The following is a 26145-nucleotide window of genomic DNA, read 5'->3' on the forward strand; positions in this document are numbered from 1 at the left end:
TCACCTCCCCATCTAGCCACCATAACGTTGGCTGCTGCTGCTGATGATAATGATCACTTGGCATCGATGCGTGGCTAGGCCGGACGCACTAAAGACAAGGTATATGTACTATGGTAGCGAAGGCTCCATAGACGCCCATATGTACAAAACATGGCGGCTCATGGGCTCCAGCGACCAACGTTGCTAGATCCAGCCAGCGACCAATCAAAATTTGGGTGCCCTGACGTCAAATGACGTCAGGCATACGTTCACTTTGGCGCGAATTATAAACAAGATTTTTTTTTTAACCGCCACGTTGCATTGAAGAGCCTGCATCTTTTGAAGGTTGTTGCCTTTCAGCGTGCGTCAACATTCGCCATCTAAAAGAACTCGGGTTTCTGTTGTTTACGCCCTTGTTTATAAGCAGTTGCTCCAGCACAATGAAAGTGGTTGGCAAAGGTGGCGACATAGAAAGGCAGCAACACTTCCAAATAGAGACCACGCATGCAAATTCTTAATACAAATACAGCTGCAAGTCGTGCAAGTACTTTGGCCATTTACTTTGTCCCTAAGCGCAGTAAGGTGCGGTCCAGAAACACTGGTGCAACGGGGCAGTCGTGCCCAGTTCGCAACAGAGTGTACGAAGTGAACAATTATGGTTTTCATTATTCATGGTTTATTGCATCAACCAATAAAATACAGCAACAAATCACAACAATAAAAATGCATGTCGATGACAGCACAAACAGTAGCGCCGTTTAAGCGGGCTAATCATCTCAATGATCACAGTCAAGGTATGGGAAAGGCTTGAAGTGCCTGCCACAAAACATCACCAGATAAGAAACATGCATGTACAGAAAAAAAGCTATGACAGCTGGAATTGAAATAAAAATGTCATGAATTAGTAGGTGCATCAAAACATACGTGGAGCATAGAGCACTGGGATCACTCTTCACATTTAAATTCTTCGGCAGAAATTATACAACAGTTTTCAAGGCAAATTCAAGGTTGCACCAGCCCAGACAGCGTTAGAATCAACAAACATGCTTAACACAGGAGCCTTAGGGAATACATTGAGTCTTAGTGCAACCTCCAGATCTCCGGTGAAAGTCAGCCGGGAAGCGGTAAGACATCGACGGTTGAGTCCACGCTGTTGCAACGTGCCACAGAGCATCGCTTCCTCACTTTGTGCGGGCTCATCTTGCGATAAAACGCTAAGCGCAATACACTGCTGCAAAAAGTCTTCGCACTGCCCGCACGACGAAGGGGATGAAAAAAAAAAAAAAAAAACACGGCTGCAGGGAAATATTAAATCTCACCAAACGGCGACAGAGCAGCGACCAGCAAGGACGTCGAAATCTTCGCAAAAGGGACAGTTTCACACTTGCGAATTAAATTACGCTTTCCCGGGCGCACCAAGGCCCGCACCACAGCAGACGAGCAGCAGACAACGATAAGAAACCGTTTCGTGCTTCGTCAGCTTCGTTATCTCCGTTGCCTTGGTTACCTCTGGCAGCGCCTTCTGACCGATGCAACATCAAGGGGCTGGGGCGATAAGAGTGTTGCAAGATTTGAAAAAAAAAAAAAAAAAAAGAATAATGTATTTATAAAATGTCTTACCTCATTCACAAGCGAGGTTATCAAAATGTCTATTCTTTTTATGTTGATTGACACTTTTTAATTTGTAGTAATACACTTTCTTAATCTGAGTGGTTGGCCCCTCGACCTGTGGCTATGCTGCGGTACCGCTGAACCGCTTTTGGGCCCAGCCTTCGCCACCATTCTACTTCCGCCATGCTGAAGATCTGAAAGCAGCTGATAAGCGCTCGCTTGTTTACACTAAGAGAGGGTGGCCTTGTACACTGCGCAGGCCTATAGCATCCCCGACTCGCGCCGCTGAATAAGTGGCGAGAAGCGCTGAAGTTGAATAATTAAAGGGGGATAAATCAGACTCACTCTCCATAACGTGAAGTGAGCTAGGCGCTTACCTCGTGATATTTTCCACTGTGTCTCTGGAAAATATTTCAGAAGCGTTGAACGAGAAATCGACATTGAAAACAAGAAATACGTGGACTATAATCGTTCCGCGAAAAATTTAGAAGGAAATAGCGTGCTCCGTTTACTTTTGTGCGCACTGGTACGTACTGTACAATACGTTCAACTACTTCCTGAGGTCACACACGAGTGCCTATACCCCAGCTTCAAGAGCCTACATTTTACCTACTTTTCACAGTCAATATATATATGAAGGAAAGAAGCCCACAGTCGGCGAGGCCAAGGAAAGCGTTGGGGATGGTACTTTATGTATTTTTTTTATGTTTACTTGAAAAATCACAGAAATTAGTAATGTAATCTGTTTAGGGGAAAGATAATTAAACACAAAGTAGAAGAAAAACAACGTGCCGATGGTGGGAACCGAACCCACGACCTCCGTATTATATCAAGACAGAAGAAAGGCACGCGGTAGAGCTAGAGCAGCCATATATCACACAAAGCCATTTGCGAAAGCTTCACCCGAGCGCACACACTATTTTTGACAGCGTTGCTTTTGTGTAGCTTGCATTTTTATCGCGATTGAGAATTTCAGCAGAATGTGACTCCCGCCAAAGTGACTGCTGCAACAGATACCGCCAACACCCTCGTCATTTGGATCCAGATCAAACAAGCTTGTGCATACAACACTTCCTCATGCAATAGTTATATCTTAAGTAAACCCATCAAGGCTACGTGAAAAAAGGACAACACAAAAAACAGAGGCAACGACAAGACGAGCGTTACCTCTGTTTTTTGTGTTACTCTTTTTTGCGCGTAGACTTGATCGCTTCACTTGATTCAAGCCAACTAGCCCGACAACAACTCTTGTTGAGTTATCTTAGTTGATAGAGCTATAACAGAATTACAGGACTATGCGTAAGTCAGTTTAAGAACGAAATCTTTAAAAGCCACTTTACAGCACTGTTTTCCTTCACTGCATCACCATTTTCATCGCTACTACGATCACTTTCGTCGGCCACCGCACCTAGGTCTTGCTACGCCCCAGCCGACTTCTACCCTCAGCAGCGTAACCATCTTACGCCCCTGTCACACGGATGAACTAACTCCCTTCCCCCAAGGTTGTCTTTATCTCGAGCAAGCTGTGTCACACGGCAGTCGCTTAGGAAAGGAATTTCAAGGAAGCTCCTAGCAAAAAAGAAATCGATCATCTTCCTTGAGGAGTGAAGGGAGGAGCTCCATTTCTAATGCGTTTTATTCCTGAGTCTCTAAATATTCTTTCTATTCGAATATTCTAGTTTTGCTCGTAGATATATTAGATTTTATGGCATAAAATTAGTATTCCAGCTCGATAGGTTGCGTCTGACTGCGCCTGCGTCACTTGTTTTGATCCGCTGCACACACGCCCACGCTCGAAGCTTGCACGGGTAGACGGCGGGCAGAACACTAGCACGATATGATTATCACTCGTTATACGGCCAAAATGCACCAAAAATAAGTACGCCGATAGCCACTGTGGACGGAACGACGGAAGAGAGCGGCGGCGGGGACGCCGAGTCGCAAACTCCGCACATGGTGTTCAGCAGAGCATACAAAATAGCTGTGCTTAGAACATGCCCGTTGTTTTTAGCCACGCGATCTTGTTTTTAGCACATGTGCTCGATGTTATGTCTCTTTATGACTCCCTTGCGCTCCTTTAGGCCCAGGAAGTTCAAAGTAGATCTGAGTGGGCCGTGTGGCAGGGATCTTAGTCTTGTCTACGCCGATACAAAGCCTGCCGAGCGCGACGCTCAGACGACGGCAGTTTAGCGCCATTTGAAGGATATCGCGCGAGCGACGACCAGCCTAGCGTGCCAGGCGCCTAGCAGCCGGTTTCGGAACAAGGAAAAGGGTTCGCATTCTGGCAGAGAATTCTGGTATGTGGCGCAGCTCTTGCTCTCGGTCAACGCTCGCGCGATAACCTTCAAATCACGCTAGACTATACACCGCGTCGCTCGTAGCAGTGCGGAACGGAAGCTGCTGTGACATTCACGTGCGCTGTCTTTTGGGCTTCTTACTTTTTTTTTTTTTTCGAGCTCGCTGTCGCTGAGACGCTTTGATTCCGATTTGCAGCCACCTATTGGAATGATGTAGAGATTGAGACATGAAGCTAGCGACGGTATAACAAGGCCTGAGGGCATGGATGTCTAGCGGCACTCCTGTCAGTGATATCCGTCGTGAGCCAGGCGCTGCACCGATAGCGGTGGGCAGGAACGATAGAAAAGGCAGCCACTCTCAGGATTCGCTTTCTTTTTTTCTTGTATAGAACTCACTGTTGGGGACAGCATCTCCCCATTTCCACCCCTACTTCTTCCCCTCTTTCTGCCATTGTCGCAGCGCACAAATGCACTAGTCACGTGGTATTATTTGTATTTCGCGGGCTTTCTTCTGAGCCCGGAAAAAAAGATACACGTGAGACTTTCTTTATCACAATTAATGAAATGGGGGTTTCTGAAGGTGCTCTACAACTTTCCAATTTACATGTTTGGTCTAAAGTCGATATTTAATAAATTAGATAAATTAACATAATTAGCTAATTAAGTAATTGCAAAGCAAAAAATTGCCTGTAGTGCGCAAGGAGGCTGGCAGTTGAATGCAATTGTTTTCACTGAGCTACCTCAAATATATTATTTTGTACCCCTTGGTTCAAGTTAGCTGGGACACCCGGTATATATATATATATATATATATATATATATATATATATATATATATATATATATATATATATATATATATATATATATATATATATATATATATACGTATCAGTCTCTATGCAATACGTGACAGTGCCTCGATGATGTCAGCGGCCGTACCGGTAATCGTGCCTGCTGCCGACACTGGTGACACTTCGGCATTCGATTATTAAGGCGTAAGCGCTGTATGGCTATGTGGGTCGATTTCGCGTGTACATGGCTTTGTCGGAGCTGTAAAAGAGGAACTAGCTAGTATATTTGAAAAGGAATGGTACCATAGGATAGCGCCTCAAGGAAAGGTGTGCAAGGGACAAAATGGTTTATGTGATTAAACTAGGTATTTAATTAGATCAAATAACAGTAATAAATGGTTCACAGGAAAGGAAATGCGCAATGTCGTGCACAATTGTAGTGTGGACACCTTAACTGCGCCGTAACGGAAAGAAGGATATGGGAGTGAAAGCGAAAAGAGGCAAAGGGGTGCCGTAGGTGAAGGGCTCCATGTAATTCCGACCACCTGGGGGTCATTAACGTAAGCTGACATTTCACAGCACGCGGACGCCTCTTCTTTTCGCCTCCATCGAAACCTAATTAGAGGCAGTGAAGGGATTTACAGGAAAGGAAAGGCCCATTATCTATCACTCGTGGAGGAGGAGCTAGTTGGTGTATCGAGAAAATAATGGTACCATCAGATAGAGTATCAAGACAAGATATGGAAGTGACAAAGTAACCATGTGTGGGTTGATTACGTAGTTAATTAGAGGCAGTCAAATGGTTTACAGGAAAGGAAAGGTCCAGTATCTATCACTCGCGGAATCCCGCTGACACATCTCACGGACAAAACAGCAACGCTAAGGCGCAGGCGGTACCGCTTGCGCATCTCGTACTGATGAACTGCATGTACCCTGCGGAACACTATATGCTCTGTCCTTTTTGCAAAAAAGAAAAGGGCACCCTGCCGCACGTTTTGGAAGAACGCACAAAACTGGAAAACCACCCCTCCTCCCCTTCGCGCCAATACCCCCAATCCCCAACCCCTTGAGCGATGGGAGATCTTGTTATGCAGCCCCGCCCTATCGATTCATCTCGAAGTGACGGACAGGGGCCAGGAGCTGCTGAGAACATATGGGTCCCGCAACTAGGCAACCACCCCGTCTGGTGCCTGCATAATAAATGTTGATTCTTCCTCCTCCTCCAGTGCAGATTCTGCAGTGAGCTCAGAATTTTTTGTTTTCTTGTATCCATGCATGCAGTCAGCCGCAAAAGCCCTCAACAGCATCGCGCTATCTTTAGGGCTGAAGTCGCTTAAATGCAGGCTGGAGTTCTTCCGTGAACATTCTTATCGACGTAGGGATAAGACAATAGCAAGGAAGGCTGGTGCAGACGAGACGACGGCTCCGTTTTCACCTTAAGTTTCAGAATTTAGCGCGTTGCTGGACCGCACCGTTCGCTCCTATAGCTGTCACGAAGTACGCGTTTGCATAATTTCCGGTGATTACGTCATCATAAAGTCACGAGTTTGGATCACAGTGGCGGAAGCACGTCTGTAACTTCGAATCCAACTCTCCCAGCAATAAATATGTGCTTTGCTGCTGGAATCAAAGCCGCGAAAGTTTGTCTATAGGATTTCGATAAAATAAAATTTCGACTCCGTTGTCCTCAGCGTCGCTTTAAATAAAAATCAGATATATCTAAAAAAAAAAAAAATCCCTGAATATGAAGAAATATATGAAAGTGAGAAGTGTTGAACAAGCGCCATTTACTTGTTTTTCTTTTAGCCGTTATGACGCTCTAAAAAGTATTCCTTATATGTCGCAGTGCTTTCTGTCTCTTACCCTTCTGGTCACTGTTCGCCAGCAGACACACGCAAGGGACAAATAGCAACAACAGGCATTATGATTATGACACTTATCGCAGAAGTCGGAAAAAGCCGGAAAATTATCTTCGTTTGCATTATCTAGGAGCATGAGATCACGTTCTGCACTGTAAAATGCTTTGCCCGTATTGGCATATTTGAATTGAGGAAAAAAATTTTTACATGACTCTCCTCTAACGTTTTAGACTTGGCGTTCGTACCTCATAATAGAAACGATGAATGCTTAGCAGCAATTCATTTCCTTCGTTCTCATTTCATTCACTTACCGCTTTCAGACTTACCTAACAATCAAGAGGCTTAGAATGTCGGCCTGCACATCGCTTTCTGACACATGAAAGCTGTTCTCTAGATCTTCGTGTTGCCGCGAGGTTTCGCCGATAAAAAGAGATATATAGGTTTGAATTAATTTTTCTTTTCTCTCCTATATGGCACCCTAATTTTTATTTCGCCATACCTGGACGACCAGCTCTTAAGCGTAATCTATTGATTTCTTGCACTATTATGCAAGGTAAAGATGCTGCTTATTTGTTTTTATCGCTAAAATAAATAAACAAAAAGAGGTGGACACGGGAACAGTTGAAGGGCAAAGCGCATCCATTCCAGATTTTTTAAAATATCTTGAAGATCTGAAACGACAGCAGAAGTTGTCGAAATTTTTTGAAAACCTGTCTCCTAAGACGGAAGGAAGGTTAGCCAACCGTCAGTGTCAGCGCTGTTTTGTTAAATCGGCATCTCGAGTGATCTAGGTGGATATTGTCTCCATCACTCAGTGTTGAAAATATAGGTATTCTGCTAGCCGCACACTGCTTCACTGCTGAGATGCATAGGATCGATGTGGCCGCGCGAACATGAACTGGGCAACAAACCTGGAAAGCATGCCCAGACCTGACCTTTTCCACCTCCAGGCATGCAGTATTAAGGGTCCTCCTTCGAGAGAGGCTACCTAAACATTCAGGGGCACTTAAGATCCGCCTGTAAGGCTATGAAGCGACAGTATTAATGGCTCCCTTCGGTCCTTGTGGTAACTCTTTCACGTTCATATACACTTTGCTATTCACTCAATCACAGCTCCTTTAACTTATGCCTCTATTTTCCCACACATACGCATCAGCATAGGGTCGAAAGATGCTGCATTATGTGAAATACCACCCGACATAGACATAAAGGCTCACTTACAAACCTGCCGGCTTGGCCTTGGGCTAACAAGTATATGCCCCGAAATCAAAGGGTCCCGATGGGTTCGATTCCCTTCTTTAGGGGGCTACTCGAGTCGGCAGCTCCGTTCACTGTCCGCAGACCGGTCAGTGCACGGCCACTTCACTTCCCAGAGATATACTCGTAAGTTTTCGCTCCCACTGTCAATGCCGGACATTTCGCGGAACGGGAGCCTTTACACTCGCGGTTTAGACTGACTTCAAGTCATTGTTAGGACGTACTCTTTCTGTGGAAGCGGCCGCCATCTGCGCGTCGAACTGATCCGAACTCCGCGTGAATTCGCGGGCATAGCGCAGCTGCCGTCGACGATATTTGAGTAGATATGGGCTGACACTGGGAGGCATTGTTTTGGCCGAGAGTCCCCACCGCCACCCATGACAGAAAAAAATTCGGTCGAGACACTTAAGGCTGCATACTTGTGGGAATGCATTACTTTTTGTTGCGCGGCCGAGCTTCCTTCATTAACCGTGCCATTTGTAGAGAAAGTTCGCAAGCTAATATTTTCTATTATATTCCAGTCAAATGTACCGTAAGCCCTGGCCCTGGTTCTGAAGTCTACCGCAAGACCTCGGCAAGAATTCGCACACGGGTAAGTGCTTTTTTTTCCGTCACTGTCATGGTTTCTTATCGTCATCTTAACGGCGACTGGGAATAAAAAAACAGTAATATATCAGAATCAGCCGTTTTCGTTTCCTGCCAACATTTTCATGCAACTGTTTTGCTTAACCGAGAATATGCTTTCTTTCTTTCCTACAACTTTGCAACCTGATAAATAAAAAGACAAGGCTGTTTATTAACCCTGAGTTGCGTTCAGGAATAGAACAGCTCGGCACGGCCCCAACAAAAAAGATGTGCAAATCACATAACACGTATCTTTAGAGTTTATGTCACAGATTTAAACTCCACACGATTACAATGCGGAAATATATCAAGAAAGTAAGAAAAAAAACTCAGCCAAATATTCCGGATGGTATCGACAGGATAAGTTTCCATGCCAATTAAAGCTGTACGCGTTAATGCATATTGTAAGTCTTCTTTCTCAGAGTGTATAAGCGCTGTAACTTCTTCAGAAAGCACTTCTGTCTTCCCAAAGGTGAATTATGTATTTTTTTCTGAATGGGGGGGGGGGGGGGGGGAGGGGGGGGGCACCGCATGTTTACAACAGAATAATGTTCACTCCGCCCCTGGTCCAGATGAGATATCCAATTTCGTTCTTAAAAAACTGTGCTTCAGCCTTGCTCCTTTTTTATATACTGCTATTTAAGGCGCCCCTTTTACATGTACTCTTACACCCTGACTGCATTAAGTCAAACGTAATTCCGATCTGCGGAGGTTATGAATAAACGAGGAGAAATAACTGCATGCCTATTTTATTAGTAAGTTTATTATGTAAAATACATGAGTATGTCATTTGAACTAGCCTAATAAATCACCGAGCAATAACTTCTTTTTTTCAACATATCATGTCTTTAGAGCTGGGTTCTCTTGTGATACATAATTGATTGAGTATATTTAGAATACAGGAGCCACGATTAACACAGGTGCCCAGATTGACTGTATATATTTATACTTTCGGAAGGCGTTTTAATATGTTTCGCATGCACTTCAGTTACATACAACATTCATACTTAATACACCGGCTAATCTCTTAACATTAAATAAAGCATGCTAACCTTAAAAAAAAAAGCAGTGCGTGGGTATGGATATTAAGTATACTCCTCAAGCGTGCTCCTGTTTTGTGGTGTATCGCCGGGGTCCGTCTTGAGCCCCCTGCCTTTCCTGATCTGTATATGTGACCTTGCTGACCATGCACCAGCCGTGTAAAATTTAACGCTGGCGAATCTCGTATATATACCGCGAGATTACTAGTTAGGCGGATAGCCAACGTTTACAGAATGATCTGAACTCTGTTTAATTGTGGAATCGCTCCGCGAAGATTACACTTAATTTTTACAAGTGCAACGTCATGAGGGCTGCGCCTGAAAAACTCCCAAAGCTGATGCCATCATGGAGCCTACCTATCCACTGGAACAGTTTACACATATATGGAAATTATTTTCTCTGTCATCTTATCATGGAATACTCACGTATATCACATAACATTAATATTGGTCGAGTGCTATATTTTCTCGGACGAAATTTTAAGCAGTCACCTGTTAACCTAGAGTGATATTGTTACTATTGGAAATCACGCACCAGTAGGCAACACCACTCTGGAATCGATGGGCACCGCTTATCCGCACAACTAAATACGGAGCGTCGTCCTCGTCCACACACCCAGACACTTCGTTCTTCACTTGCTGAATGCCAGCGTGGTACACCACCATAACATTACCCCATCTGCAGAAGCACAGTCCCGGTGCGTTCTAGGTAAACGAAGCAGGGCGTGAATAATACGGCTTGAGTCGCGTCACGTGCACAATGTCGGAAGCTCGTTGTGCTGAAGACTTCGGGTTCAGTGTAGCTTGGTAGAAGTTTTTCGCACAAGGTAGTGATTATATATGTCTGTTCACACGTGCTGAGCCCACTACTAAATGTTACCTTAGGTGAACCATAGAGAAAAATTCATAGTTCCGCGTGTCTATACAAATTACGGGAAAAAAAACCCGGAATTTTTATGTACCTTCTATCTTCAATAAATTTGAATTGATACGTCACCCACCTCTCTTCGAAAAACTAAAAAGTCCATTCGGTCAATTGTGCAATGCGATTGAGCGTTTTACGGTTAGCCTGTGCTGTTTCATTCTCGGTACATTAACAGTAAGGAATACTGTATAACAATTTTTTTTTTACGCTTAACTTTCATTGATCTGTGTTGTAAATGCTTTGTCATTTCTTTTCATTCCATGTATTTTTCGTATCAATGCTGTTTTTGAATATTTTTTTTTCTTTTTTTTTGTGTGCATGGCTCGGCACGTATTCAGTGACGCTGTACTGCCTAGCTCCGTTCACATGCATGTATGCTTAAACGGGCTGGTTATTATTTTGTAAATTTGTTGGCAATAAATCATTATTATTATTATTATTAATATTGTTATCATCATCACCATCATCATCATCATCATCATCATTATTATTATTATTATCATCATCATTTTTATTATTATAATCATTACCGCGTGAGATGGCATCAAGAGCGTAGTACTAGTGACGGCGTCAGTAGCGGGTACCGATGTATCAAAGGGGAGTATTGGGTGTCGGCCAAAAAACTGATAAAAGGGAGAGTAGCCAGCGGTATCATGACGAGAAGAGTTATAGGCGAATGTTAAAAAGGGTAGATTATTGTCCCAATTCCGGTGGTCGCCGGAGACATACTTTGATAACATATCTGTGAAAATGAATATCTGTGAGCCTACGGTTGAGGCGTTCTGTGAGGCCGTTGATCTGAGGATGATAGGCGGTGGTAAATTTGTGGAGGATGGTGCACACACGAAGTAACTTGTCAACCACTCTGGAGAGGAAGCAGCGACCACGATCCATGAGTACTTCACAAGGGGCACCGTGTTGTACTATCACGTCATGAAGGTGGTAATCAGGGACGTCTGTAGCGCAGCTAGTAGGGATCGCGCGTGTAATGACGTACCGCGTAGCATAGTCGGTCGCTACGGCGATCCATTTGTTGCCCGAGGCAATGACCGGGAAGGGTCCAAGCAAATCAACACCAACACGGAAAAACGGCTCAGTCGGGATGGAGATGGGCTGCAGGTGTCAAGATGGCAATACGGATGTTTTTTCCGACGCTGGCACAGCTCACATGCGGCCACATAATGCTGAACTGAGCGATAGAGACCCGGCCAGTAAAAACGTCGGCGCACGTTGTCATACGTGCGGGACACGTAAAAATGTCCAGTGGGGGGGGCATCATGAAATTGTTCCAGAATGGTGGAGCGCAGATGTTTCGGAACGAGAGCAAGAGCTCAGCGCCATCATGTCGCATATTGCGGCGGTATAATGCGTCCCCTTGGAGTACGAACATAGCGAGGGCAGGATGAGACTGGCCGGTAGTCAGACGGTCGATGATAGACCGGAGCGCGGAAACCAAGCGCTGTTCATCGCCTATGTGGGGAAAGGCCGTTAAAGACAGGACGTATGCGTCAATGTCACAGGCCGTAGAGCTGGGAGGATCTACAGGATGGCGGGACAAGCAGTCTGCATCTTGATGAAGAAGACCAAACTTATAAACCACAGAAAAGGCGTATTCTTGCAACCTTAACGCCCAGCGTCCCAAACGTCCAGTAGGGTCTTTGAGTGAAGAAAGCTAGCACAAGGCATGGTGGTCCGTGATAACAGTAAAGGGTCGCCCAAAGAAATAAGGCCGGAATTTCGCAATAGCCCAAACAAAAGCTAGCCACTCCCTCTTTGTGATAGAGTAATTTTGTTCTGCCTCAGATAGTAGGCGGCTATCATACGCCGTCACTCTGGTGCGGCCATGGTGTCTCTGAGCAAGGATAGCTCCAATTCCATGACCACTTGCGTCAGTGCGGAGTTCGGTTGGGGCCGAAGGGTTGAAATGGGCCAAGACGGGTGGATTGTTGAGAGCAGCGATAAGTTGAGAAAAAGCTGCAGCTTGGTCAGGGCCCCAAGAAAAAGGTGTATCTTTTTTCAGTAGGGCGGTGAGAGGGCGAGCAAGGGCTGCGAAGTTCTGGATGAAACGACGGAAATACGAACACAAGCCGAGAAAACTTCGAATATCACTAGGTGAACGTGGCTTGGGAAAAGTACAAACGGAGCGAATCTTATCGGGGTCAGGCTGAACATCAGCAGCATTCACTAAGTGGCCAAGAATATTGATATGCCGATGGCCGAAACTGAATTTCTTGGAGTTGAGTTGAAGGCCGGCGCAGCGGAATAGCTCGAGAATGGTAGAAAGGCGAGAGAGGTGGCTGTAAAAAGTGTACGCGAAAACAAAATAACACAAGCAAGTCGTCCACTTGAAGCCACGCAGCAACGAGCCCATCATCCGTTTGAAAGTTGCAGGGGGTTACATAGGCCAAAAGCCATGACTTTAAATTGGTAGAGGCCGTCAGGAGCGACAAATGCAGTTTTTTCGCGGTCTCGTTCATCGACGTAGATTTGCCAGTAGCCAGAGCGAAGGTCGACGGAGGAAAAGTAGCTGGCTCCATGTAAGCAATCACGTGCATCGTCGATGGGCGGAAGAGGGCACACGTCTTTTCTGGTCAATTTGTTGAGGTGGCGATAGTCAACGCAGAATCTCCAGCTCCGATCTTTCTTCTGTACTAGCACAACAGGTGACGCCCAGGGACTGTTTGAAGGCTCAGTGATGTCGTCGGCCAGCATCTTGTCGACTTCACGTTGAATCACCTGGCGCTCGGAAAGCGAGGCACGGTACGGTCGCTTGTGAATAGGAGCAGCATCGCCGGTGTCGATGCGGTGGGCTACAACAGATGTTTGGCCAAGAGGTCAGGTCCCAAAATCACAAATGTTGCTATATGAAATCAACAGCCTGTAGAGCGTGTCGACAATATATTTGTCTATTGTTGAGGGTCGTCCACTCCATAGTAGGTACACGGCGGCTGCCTTCAAAGCTCCATCGCGCCCGACGCGGTGGCATGTCGAAGCAAAGCACAGAGCGACCTGTAGGTGGCCTCTGACTTAGCTACAATGCGTGGCACGGTCGGACGCCATAGCGCTTGGAAGGAAACGAGCCGTGTTCAAGCGAAGAGTGTACGACTCTGTACGTCTTATTCTTTAGTACGCTTGCAGCGCTTGGGGCCCGTGAACCTAGTCTGACATAGCAAAGCTTGAACATGTACAAGCACATGCTGCACGCTTTGTCTCAGGTGGCAATGACTTTTTGAAAATATCTCGTGAAATTTCCAAGTATCTGGACTGGTCGCTGCTTTAAAGAATAAAAAACTTGCGCCTATCGCATTTGGTATATTACATGAGCTATGGCATATGACATATGACATTTTATAACGTATTCAACTCAAGGATTGGAATAACTAAGAATAGATATATAACATAACTTACCTGCCTGTAAGGCCGCGGTGACCCTTTCTTTAATGTTGCGGCGCGCGCGCCCCAGAAAACGGCGATGGAAGGTTCCCCGAGCTACGAGAAATCGACGCGACCGATTGCGTCATCTCGGCCACCGTGCTGCGCCTCCTCGCCCTCGTCGCCATGCACAGAGTCGAGCGTGCATTCCTCCGCACGGTCCCGGCCCCCCCTCCTCGCTTCGCGCGGGAGGGCTGCGCGTGTTAACCATGTTTGTTCGAGAAAGTTCGAGGCCTCTCCAGAAGGCCAGGGGGGGGGAAGGCATAGCTTTGGCAGCGCTAAGCTTTTTTCCGTTCCTCCTCCGCATCTAAAATGTTGGGCGCTGGCTATTTAAGAGCGCGCCGCGCAGGAACCGACGGTTCTGGCTCTTGTACTGAGGCTAGTCGTTGATGGAGATAGCGTAGCAGGCAGGCCCCGACTGAGAAGTCGTTAAAAAGAGTGATGCGCTCGTTTTGCTGTTAGTTTTTAGCTCAGTCTCTTTTGTAAAGTGTGTCGCCTCTCTGTCTCGTTTAACTAAGTTTTCTGTACCCTGTGCTTCGTGTTCTTGTTATATAAAGTTAATGTTCGTTTTGTTACTACAAGTTCGTCGGCCTTCGTCTCAGTGTGTTTGCGTGTGAACTGCACGTCGCCCGCCGAATCGAGGAGCACCTAGCTTGGAGAGGTGCGGATGATTTAAAGAAGAAGAAGAAGAAGAAGGAGAACCTGTGATTTTTACTGGCGCAGCCGACAGGATGATTCGGCAACTGCAGCACTCCGCAAGCCCAGCCCGTTATTCGAGCCGTCGCAACGTTATCGGCGCTCACTGAAGTCTGCCGGCCGTTCAAGGTGGAAGAGCTTCGTCGCGTGCAAGGACCTAGGGACCCCAAGAGGAGACGGTCAGAGGCAGCGGCGAGTAGGAGTGCCCACCAGCGAGGAGCGGCGCGGCAAGGAGGGAGCAACCGTTGCTGAGGTGCCAAGATCTCCCGGTCGTTCGGGGTAGGAACTTCATCGACGCGTGCAAGGACCCAGGGACCCCCAGCGGTGACGGTCAGAGGCAGCGACGATCGGAAGTGCCCCACAGCGAGGAGCGACGCGGCGAGAAGGGCGGAACCGTTGCTCAGGTGAGCGGGATTTCTTGCGTCCGTTGGTGTGCGTGGCTCAGGCATTAGGAGCGGGAGTACGCGGTGTCGACGTGTAGTTAGTTAGGTTAGTAAACATGAACACCAGAAAGTCAGTGTTTTCCGGATGGACCAGAGTGTCCGTAAGAGTCCTCGTAGCCTCACTGAGACGGAAGAATTGCGTAACAAAGACGAACGGTAAGGACCTAGCGAAGCGTCGAGAGACAGAGGTGAAGGCAGAGACTGAATTAGAAATTAGAAAAATGGAGATAGAGGTGGAAATGAGAAAGATAGCAGCTAAGTTGGAAATCGCTAAGATGGAGGCAGAATTGAGAAAGTACGAACTGGAAACTCAAAAAGCGATAGCTGAAGCTCGAAAGGTACCAGCAGAGGTCCAGTTATTAGAAATAAGACAAATGCCTCTCGGACGCCAAATCGAAACAGGTATTCAAGCAGAAGAAACTAAAAAGAGCGTTTCGGAAGAGCGGCCCCGTATAGTACACGAAAGGAGCGTGTCAGGTGACGAAGCCGCGGGGTCCAACGCAGCAGCGAGTGAGCCGGCGGAGACGACCTTCGCCGAGGAGAGAAATTCCGTAGGCATGAACGGCGCGTCGCCGGCTAAGGAAGTAAACAACCCCAAAACAACTGCGGAAGCCGTAGCGATAGAAGTGCCCACGTGCGCTCAGATTACCGAAGGCGTCAGCATCCAGTCAGGTGCATGGGAAGACGCGCGGCAGCAGGAGACCGAACTCATACCCGCTGTAGACGAGGTAATTGAAGAGCGTGAAGCCGCCGCATGTTTACGAACTGATCGTGACACGTTAAATGCAGCAAATGCGGGTGAAACAACGGCACCGGGCGTGAGCGCTTATCAAGAACAGGGCGCCACAGTTGATTCAGCGACAGCGGTCGCGAGCCATGCAATCGGCGACATCAGCTATCATGCGTCGACCGCAACAGATGCTGCTTGTAGGGCAGAAGTACCAGCAGCTGTCGCGAACATCAAAGTCAGCACCGCAACAGTCGCAGAATTGGCCGCCGCTAGCACTCGGGAACCCGAGACGCTCAGTAAAGCGACAAGTCTAACATTCGAAGGCGAGTGTATAGCATGCTGTATTTTTGCAGACCTACACGAGCCGCATGATGCCGCGCCCCTCCCTAGTTCTAACGAGTGTCGAGATGGAATAAATTCTCCACTTGTGCCTGAGCAGCGTAGCGCCGGCGGGCGTGAGCGGTCCTGCTCGCCTGTGCATGAAAGTGTGTGCGCTCGCGAGCACGGAGTGACAAGCGAAGCGCGCGAAGAACACTTGCCGGACTTGACCGCATATAATGTGTGTGGACCTCAAGGATCTTGTACCTATCGTGAACGTTTAGCATGCTGTGCAGTGACTGTGCGCGAGAGAAGTGCTTTTGAACTTTGCGCGCCAGGAACTGCGACTGGCTTTGAACATCATGCAGGCCGCGAAGGGACTATGAACAGAAAGTGTGCGTCTCGATTGTGTTATAGCGGAAGGAAATCCGCGGCCTTTAGTATGTATTCGGTTTGGCTGGGCAAAAAAGCCCAGCAATCCTCTTATGGTGGGGCGTGTAAGGCCGCGGTGACCCTTTCTTTAATGTTGCGGCGCGCGCGCCGCAGAAAACGGCGATGGAAGGTTCCCCGAGCTACGAGAAATCGACGCGACCGATTGCGTCATCTCGGCCACCGTGCTGCGCCTCCTCGCCCTCGTCGCCATGCACAGAGTCGAGCGTGCATTCCCCCGCACGGTCCCGGCCCCCCCTCCTCGCTTCGCGCGGGAGGGCTGCGCGTGTTAACCATGTTTGCTCGAGAAAGTTCGGGGCCTCTCCAGAAGGCCAGGGGGGGAAGGCATAGCTTTGGCAGCGCTAAGCTGTTTTCCGTTCCTCCTCCGCATCTAGAATGTTGGGCGCTGGCTATTTAAGAGCGCGCCGCGCAGGCACCGACGGTTCTGGCTCTTGTACTGAGGCTAGTCGTTGATGGAGATAGCGTAGCAGGCAGGCCCCGACTGAGAAGTCGTTAAAAAGAGTGATGCGCTCGTTTTGCTGTTAGTTTTTAGCTCAGTCTCTTTTGTAAAGTGTGTCGCCTCTCTGTCTCGTTTAACTAAGTTTTCTGTACCCTGTGCTTCGTGTTCTTGTTATATAAAGTTAATGTTCATTTTGTTACTACAAGTTCGTCGGCCTTCGTCTCAGTGTGTTTGCGTGTGAACTGCACGTCGCCCGCCGAATCGAGGAGCACCTAGCTTGGAGAGGTGCGGAAGATTTAAAGAAGAAGAAGAAGAAGAACCTGTGATTTTTACTCTGCCTATGCACACATACCATTCTGGAAAAGTACGTTAGCACGCTCGCAGAATAAACAAATTCAGAGATTCCTTCCTTAAACAAAACGAAAGTGAAACAGTTTTTCCAAAGGATTTGTCTCGATGAAACAGTCATCTTGCACCTCAGACCCGAAATTCTTCCTTTTATTGCGAAAGCAATACTACTCGTACTTTCAAGCCTTCACGTGACCCAGCCGCAGTTACGTCTTACCCACGTGACTTTGTGACGTCACACTCCACGTGACACACGGGCTGGCAGGAGCTGCCAACTTGGGTCTCTCGTTTCACATGGGACGGTTATGCCAGAATCAGCCTGCTAGGACCCTGGCATTCGCTTTTTTTTTCTTTATTGCATGAATTGGTACAAATACATCAGTAAAAGATCGTGGTTGCCATGCCCCTTGGTTGACAACCGTGTCTAATGGACTTTCATTACAAGTTCGCCCATCAGACTCAAGACCTCCTCCGCAGCGTCTTGCTGCATCAAAATTTCTTTTAGTTTATACACTTGTTCAACAAAATAATCACATACAGATCGTGCATCGACATCACAGTGTCTATAAGCCATCCTACTCCTCCAAATACTCAAGTCAGCTGCTGCCAGCGGGGCCCTGGACTAGGGGCACGACCACTCAGCTCCTGCGATTTCTTACTGATTATTATGCTCATTAAAAGTTTTCTCTCTCTCTCTCTCCAAATACTGTGAAGGCCCAATAGCATGATGAGGTCATACTGAAAATCATCATTAACAGTTGTCAAGTACCGAATTTCACGGGGCGATGGCAGGTCTTTTGTAAGTGTCCTTTGTAACACATCCCAGTAAAACACCGCATCCAAACAATCCAGGAACACGTGCTCAACTGTTTCAGGTTTCCTACATAGTAGACAGTTTATGCCCCAAGGTACAAAAAGGCCCTTTTCTTCCATCCATGTTTTGACTGGGAGAAGAAAAAGAGAAAAAGAAGAATGCTCGGTCACCCGCAGCTAATGCTTTCGCTCAATATTTGGTTCAACAGCGTTGAACCCATGTAATTTTTGAATCAATGTGACCTTTGCTTTTCCTCTGCTGTATGTTATTTATCCCATGTACCAAAGTGTAATTTTTTAATTTTTCCAACTCTTGCGATGTGGCTTAAGAGCATTGTGACTGAAGTATAAAATCATCACAGAAGACACTGGTGTAGCATTTTTTTTTTGCGCCGATTTGTTTAGTCATCTGTGCATTCATATTTTTCATTCAATCCCTTTACAATAATTTCCTTCAATAAAACGGAGAGTTGAGATAGTTGGTACATTTTTAAGGAATAACAGCGCAGGTGTTGTCTTCTTCCTTCTCCCTTGTCCTTCATTTTCGCGCTGTTATTCCTTAATAATAATTTCCTTAAGGCGTTATAGGTATTTTTAATCCGTACATAAATATTAAAACACAGCTAAATGTGGAAGTGGCCAAAAGTGTGGTTGCTGAATGAGATGGGTTAGTCTGCGCACCAGTACGCCACGATTCTGATGCCACAATGCCCCAAGAGGTGGGGCGGTAATCATTACCGTCCCAGAATTCAGTAGGCTAACTACAGCGCTGTATGTAGAAACATGCATGGAGAGGTCAGAAAAAGTAGCAAGTACAACGGCTATGGGTGTTTGTGAACGGCCCCTGTCAAGTGCCTTCCTCTGCATTGGGTGGAAACAGTACGCGCGGTATGTCGCTTTTCCAATCCAGCTGCACTAGCAGCTAGTGGACATCATTATAGTCCCCTTCGTTTTCTTTTCCGGTTCATGCAATCTGTAGATTGTTGAAAGGGCGAGCTAAGTTCTACTCCCAATCGAAAATGTATCTACAAGCAGGCTTTAATTCAGGGGGAGTGTCGCGGTCCTGAGACTACACATCACCTTTAAGAGGGGTCTGAGACCCCCCCGAGCTCGAATCTTTAGGAAATGTATAAATACGAAGCAGGTAACCATTATGTATTACTCTCATTGGCAGTAAGAACATTTCTTCGCTGCCATTCCTAAAACAGAAAAAACGCAGTGAGTTTTTCTGAAAATCTGAATTTTCTGATACTCGAGATGGAGAAAATACACAAAACCTGGAACTGATGCATGCTACAAATATGCCATCTCTCCGAGTTCGCCGGATCAAAATGTACTGTATTCTAAGAGCTGACTGAGTGAATTGTTGATATGCTCGCGCGATATTACTGAGGGGCTATTCCAAGGAGGTTATGGCCATACTCGTCCACTGTCAAACCGACCAACCTTGTCGTTTTTAGAATTTGTCGGTTAGTTTTTACTTTCCTCGCTTGCGGAGGAAAAAAATAATTGTTTATATTTTTCTCATCTGTTTGATTCTACGTTTATAGTGAATTTCAATCTCGTGCTTCTTATATAAATTGTATTTAAAACACATAGAGCTCGCGCTGCTTCAATAAAGTGCAATAAAGTAGCAAAAATTTAATTGACGCCCAATTACTCTTACAAAATTTCCGTCGTACCAGCCAGTCAAGACTGTTCAAAAGCCCTACCTTTGTCCTTGATGTTATGAGCTCTACAGTGAGATAGAGGTCTCATGAAAAAATATTCTATGCATTACTAGTGCGACGTACCACTGTACCTTACGCCACATGCAATCGAACACACTGGCAGAGCGCGGGGATCACTTTTTCTGGTGTGTGGTATATAATAATAAAAAAAGCCTGCTTTAAAAATTATTTCTTTTGCTGTATTAAACGATCCGAAAGAATACCACCAGCTGCTATTCCTTTTTTTTTTATTTTCCTTCTTCCTGCGCTTGAATCTCTGTCCCCCCCTCTTATGGAACCAGACTTTAGCATTGTCTACCAGAGTGTAGCTCTCCATGTCCTCAAAGCGTAAAACAACTGCAAGAAATTAACGGGCACTTGCGTGTACATCCCAGAAGGTTGTTTCCAGTTAAGTGAGTATTTTAACCTCTTTCAGTTATTTGGTAATGACGACTCTGCTTAATTTAAGAGAAATACAAAAAGTATGCTTCAAAATCGAGAATCCCAAATGCCGGTAGTGATCATATATGTCTGTTCACACGTGCTGAGCACACTACTAAATGTTACCGGTGGTGAAGGCATCCTGCTCTTGGCTCTTTTGCGTCGAAAATCACCGTTGTGATATCGAATGTTGCCGCAGCTTACAAAAAACGGCAGGCGGCTCTTACACGAGCGCGAAAGATCTGCCAAGGGTATGTTACGTGCGTGACCAAGAAACTAAATAAATGAGCGAAAAATACATTGAATTTATAGGACATAACCCTTCATTTGCACTGCGTTTATTTAGCTATGAAGAAAGGAAACAGGGTTTTATGTCCCGAAAAAAGGAGTAAGAGTAATTGCGTTCTCGAATTTTCAAAAACTGGTCTAACAGTTACTAGTTAGCGGTTGCAAGTGTCTAATTTCATTGAGGTGCTTGGCTTGTCTGTAATAGTTAAAACGTAGCTATTAGAATGTTGTTAATCAGCCACGTAGTTTATTTTTTTCTTGATGTCTACCATAACAGCTAGGCATTAATATACCACAAAGGCAAGGCTTTTATCCAAAACGAAATCGTCTTCAAAAATTAGTGGTGGGCTTCTGTGAAATTCCTGGTATAGACAGAGTTTGGCGGGCTTGCTTCAAATATCTGGTGTGCTTTATTAACAGGACTCACTATCTGCGCCGCACTCTGCGCGATACCTAGCAAAGAAAGGCTAGTCGCAACTTGCGTGCGCCCTCGGTGGGAAACCTAACCATCAACTAACACCTGTATGTGTGCCTATGGGGGAGAAAAGCTTTTTCAGGGACATATGAAGTGTTAACGAGACATACTAATGCATTACCGTCGAATCGACCGATTGATCTGCTGGAAATGCTTTCTGTATTCTAATTTCCTTTTCCAATTAGGTCATCTTAACGATCACTAGGAAATTTGCAATTTCATGCGGCGTCTTAAAATTTACATTGCCAATCGATTCGCACTATCAAGAGAGGAATTGTTTTTCTTGGTGCACATTTGTTCAGCGCAGATTTCGAAATTAAAATATAAAAAAATTTGCCGACGATTACGTTACTTCTCAATGTGAAATATGAGCACAGATCATCCGCTGTTTAAGGTTTTCGATAGAGTGAGGGAGAGAATTAGAGCAAGACATATATACACAATCACAGACACCTTTTTATTTTCACACATGTATTCTATACCAAATAGTTCCTCTTCCGCGGCCTCTGCAAATCGGACGACCACGAGATAACATCTCCAAGTTGTCCGACAAAGTAAAAAGCAACGCAGAAAGCTCGTCTTCGGAAGACTAAGCGTTGGCCAATAGAGGACATGACACCGGTGCAGACATCCAATCGCTTTACAGCTCTCCAGTGGGATGATGACGAGTGGCCAGAGCTTCCTGAGCCCGCTTCGAATGCACCTCCAGGTAAGACAAAGTCTAACGATACGGTGCTCAAGAAACGGCGTCGACAACCGCCAATACAGCAGCGTACTGATCTACCAAACGACGATATGGCTGTAGTGGATGAGCAAATCAATCGCCTCTTAGCAGAGGTCTCTAAGCTCCGACAACACCGCGAAATGCTTGCTCGACGTCGGCGAGCTGCAGAAGTAACCGCCAAATCTAGTAATTGCCCAACACTGCCGCCTTCATCCCGCGCAACAGGGCCACTTGCTGCCTCTTCCCAGTGTACCACAATGCCCAATGATAACTCTGCAACATCGCTGCTCCGCTATATGGTCAACCAGTTGTCCAACCTGACATCTGTGATACTGCGGCGCTTGGACTAGCACACAAAAATGGCGAAATCCGGTCGTCCTGGTGTACTACAGTGGAACTGTAGAGGCATTTCCACGAAGGTGGCCGAGCTCAAGACCCGACTGCGATTTAACAAGTTTCGGGTGTGGGCTGTTACTTCAGGAAACGAACGCCTTGGCATCTATTCCGGGCTTCAGCGGCTACGTGTCTCCTTCAATGACCGACCGTCGCGTGCAGACTGCTTCTCCCCCGGGAAAGGCGGCGGTATATGTTGAAACGCGTATTTCTCATGTACACCTTTCTCCCGAAAACTGGTGCACATCATACCAAGAGGTAGTAGCAGTTGCTGCAAAATTTCTGAAAGGAACCGTTGTTCTTGTTTCATATTACGTTCGACCAGCTGGAGGCGCCTCTTCTCGTATTAATCTTGGCTGGTTATTAAGTGTTCGTCGGCAATACCCCAGGTGTCTAATTTTAGTCGGAGGCGACTTTAACGCCCCTCACCCGGATTGGGGGTATCCGACTGTAAGCCCTCGTTGTAGGCGTGTGCGGGACGCCTTCACTGATGCCCTGTTTGGTCTGCTTAATCACCCTGGGACAGCAACACGGCCTGTGCGTCACATACGTAGTGCTGCCTATGCTCCAGACGACGTGGTGGTTGGGCGCTGGAACTCCCTCGTGGCACATGGAGCCGGACTGCTGGAAAAGTGATCACCACACTATCCTTATCGGTCTCCATCCCTCCCGTCTCCGCCCTTTACGCCGCAAATGTTCTGTGACAAACTGGGACAGCTTTCGCTCATGTCTCGACAGTATGTCTTCAGATTCGCCGTCACTCCTTGTTGACCGTATACAGAGAGCACTAAACAGCGCTACGACTACTACCTGAATTGATGTAGGTCGACCAGCACCAGATCTCGGCCTGCTTACCTTGCTTGCAGCCCGCCGTCAAGCTGAGCTGGCGGCTGCGCGAGACCCTACTTCGGGGCAGGCACGTACACGACTGAATTATCTTACTGCGAAGGCTCGGAGATATAAACGCGATCTCTCGCGACGCCAGTGGCATACATGGTGTGAACAATTTTCTGATAAATCATTGAATGCCTCACTCTGGCGAACGTTTCGTGCAATGGAACACGGTCGTCGTTCTACTGACGCAACAGCAACAGCATGCTTTGCGGCTAATCTGTCGCCGGGCGATTTCGCCAAAGAAGCTGCTCGAACATTTTTCCCAAAATACGATATACTGCCTCCTTCAGCTGTAAATCTTAATTTGGCAGGCATCTCTGCAGACGAATGGAAACTACCATCTGCTGCCGACGCAGATGGAATTGCGAGCCCCTCTTCGATGCGCGAGCTGCTGGCTGCAATTGACGATGCGAAACGGAAAACAGCACCCGGCCTGGACAAAATTCAGTATGAGGTTTACAAGAACCCCAGTACTGCTGCACTTTCTCAACTACTATACACCATAAACAAAGTGTGGCTTGATGGTGTCGTACCCGAGAGCTGGAAAACCGCTGTTGTGATCCCTATTCCCAAATCTGGGAAGCCTCCAACAGACCTCGCCAACTTACGACCAATCTCCTTAACATGAACGCTTTGCAGGCTTGCAGAGAAAATGCTAGCCACACGACTTTCTTGGTGGCTTGAACAGCACGGTTTTTATCACCCTGCTCAAATTGGATTTCGTCCATACATAGGTACAGAGGACGGGTTGGCTGTCTTGGCATCAGCAGTTCTATCATTTACCCGCAGCCGCAATGTACGTACCATATTAGCAATGGACGTTGAAAAGGCATATTAACACATCAGTCATGCTGCAATCCTGAATGCCATTGACATGCTTCATCTCCTTCCGAGAGTACGCACTTTTGTCGCATCATTCTTGGACGGAAGAAAATTTGCAATACGCCTCAGCGGTGACACTGTTGGTTCATTGGTTTCACTACGTGGCGTGCCCCAGGAATCAGTATTGTCTCCGACGTTGTTCAATATTACTTACTTTCATACTTTCATCCCATTGGCGTGGCGCTTACATGATATCCCTGAAATCAAGTTTTGCAATACGCAGATGATTTAGTGGTATGGAGCACTCACCATGATCTTCTCACTCAAGATGCCGCCCTTCAGTCAGCATTAGACGCAACCTCTGATTACGCATCCTCCATTGGCCTTCAACTTTCCGTGTGTAAAACTTCATACACGTCAGTCGCCAACCGCTGGGGACGCCGTAAACTTACCTCAAATCCAATTCGTCTCTCTCTATTAGGCACCCCAATACAAGAAAGTTCGAGCCTGAAAATTCTGGGCTTAACAATTCACCAATCAGGATCAGCGACTGCTTGGCTTTCTCAGGCAAAAAAGCAAGCACTTCAAACTATGAGTTTAATAAGAAGAATTGCACCTAACACGGGTGGCGCTGGCTCGTCTGTTGCACGCCAGTTAGTGAGGGCGGTTCTGCAGCCACGTATTGTTTATCAGGCCCAGTTCCAGCATTTACAAGGGCACAATTGGATCGCCTTGAAGCCGGAAATCGAGAAGCTATGAGGGCCATAACATGCCTTCCACGAATCACACCGGTCTTAGCGTTACAGGAGAATGCGCAGCTCAACACCATCGATGAACTGGTGCAGCAGCGCCGTAATGCTCGCAGACTCAAGGCCACTTTGTCACATTCCACGCAAGCACTGAGGGCGTATGCAACGTCACACATTATTCTTCAGCCATCTGCGCCAGTTCTCCCTCCCTGGAAATTTATACGGTTAGGAGACAAGCCAACTGACATCCGCAGACCGACGTCTGCCAACTCGGCATCGTTGCTACGCCAGAAATTTGAAGAGCAAGATACTCACCTGCCTCAACATTCTATAGTAGTGTACGTGGATTGAAGCCTGCAAGGCTGTGAAGCCAAAACGGCAATCTACTGTCCACGGAGACCTAGCCTGAATCAGACAACTACGTTTCAGCTTTCGGAACCACTTACATCTTTCTGCGCTGAGCTTGTGGCAGTTCAGGAGGCACTCTGCTCCGTGGCTTCCATAACCATGCTCCCTACAGCCCACGTTGTCATCCGCTCTGACGCACTTCAAGCAGTACGTCTGCTCCGACGTGTCAGCCGCTGCTCTAAAATTTTCCAGGGCATCCACCAGCTTGCGGCGCGCATCCCACAATCAATACGCATTGAGTGGGTCCTGCGGGATCTGCTGCCTTCACAAAGTCAAGCTGATTTTGCAACCCGCCTCGTGAACCAAGACGCATCAATCCCACGGCTTCTCGAAGTCGACGACGCTACCCTCCTTTTGTCAAGAAAGGAGCACCTCCGGCGCCGCACACGTGCACTTATCCCTCCGTGTGCGATATCCCTTCCCCGCGGTCTCATTCGTGCAGAGGAGGTTGCGCTTTGGAGGATCCGGGTCGGTGTTGCCCTTACACCAGCTGTCACTAGGACGTGGTCATACTTCCAACACTTATATCCTCGCCCAGGATGCCCGATCTGTAACAACGAAGATATCGAGGCCGACATCCACCACTTGCTGTGGGACTGCCCAGCACTCAAGCCAACACGAATCCGGCACTTGAGCGTAGCTGGCCTATCAGCAACCAATCCTGCCTCATACGTCACTTGGACGCAGGGACCTCATCATCACTCACTTCTGGACTTCATAAAATCAGCCAACCTTTTGCATTCATTTAATCATTTATTCATCCTTCATCTCATACCCTACTGATGCCCTGAGGCAATAAATATCGACAAAAAGTAGTTCCTCTTTTACAGCGCCGAAAATGCTATGCACACCTTTCCGCTCTATCCTATGGTAACCATTTTTTTTTGGCTGCGGAGTAGGTTACGAGGGGCAACGACGACGCTGACAATTACGTTACTAGTTAGTTACTAGTTCCTCTTTTACAGCGCCGACAAAGCCATGCACACCTTTCCGTGACGCCCTATCCTATGGTGACATCCATTTTTGGCTGCGAAGCTGGTTACGAGGGACAACGGCGACGCCGCGAAACGCAGGAATGGGTGCGAAAGAGCTGCGCTCTAAACATTTGCGCTAGGCAGCCGCAGAAAATGTTAACCACTTCATGCGGAACGTGCAAACAAGCATTGCGTAGGTGCGCAAAGTTAGCC

The 26145-nt window shown here is 46.9% G+C and overlaps 1 protein-coding gene across 1 annotated transcript in view; it reads left to right on the plus strand.

Moving 5' to 3' along the window:
- The window catches only part of LOC146201605 (uncharacterized), a 51519-nt gene that overhangs the window by 13397 nt on the left and 11977 nt on the right, over positions 1–26145 (plus strand). Inside the window, exon 2 of the mRNA XM_084598675.1 lies at positions 8319–8389. Coding sequence (XP_084454801.1) covers positions 8319–8389 — 71 coding nt within the window. The remainder of the gene's footprint in view (positions 1–8318; positions 8390–26145) is intronic.

The sequence above is a fragment of the Amblyomma maculatum genome, chromosome 1 (assembly GCF_055883805.1).
Source record: "Amblyomma maculatum isolate TAMU_Amacu chromosome 1, ASM5588380v1, whole genome shotgun sequence".
Lineage (NCBI taxonomy): Eukaryota > Metazoa > Arthropoda > Arachnida > Ixodida > Ixodidae > Amblyomma > Amblyomma maculatum.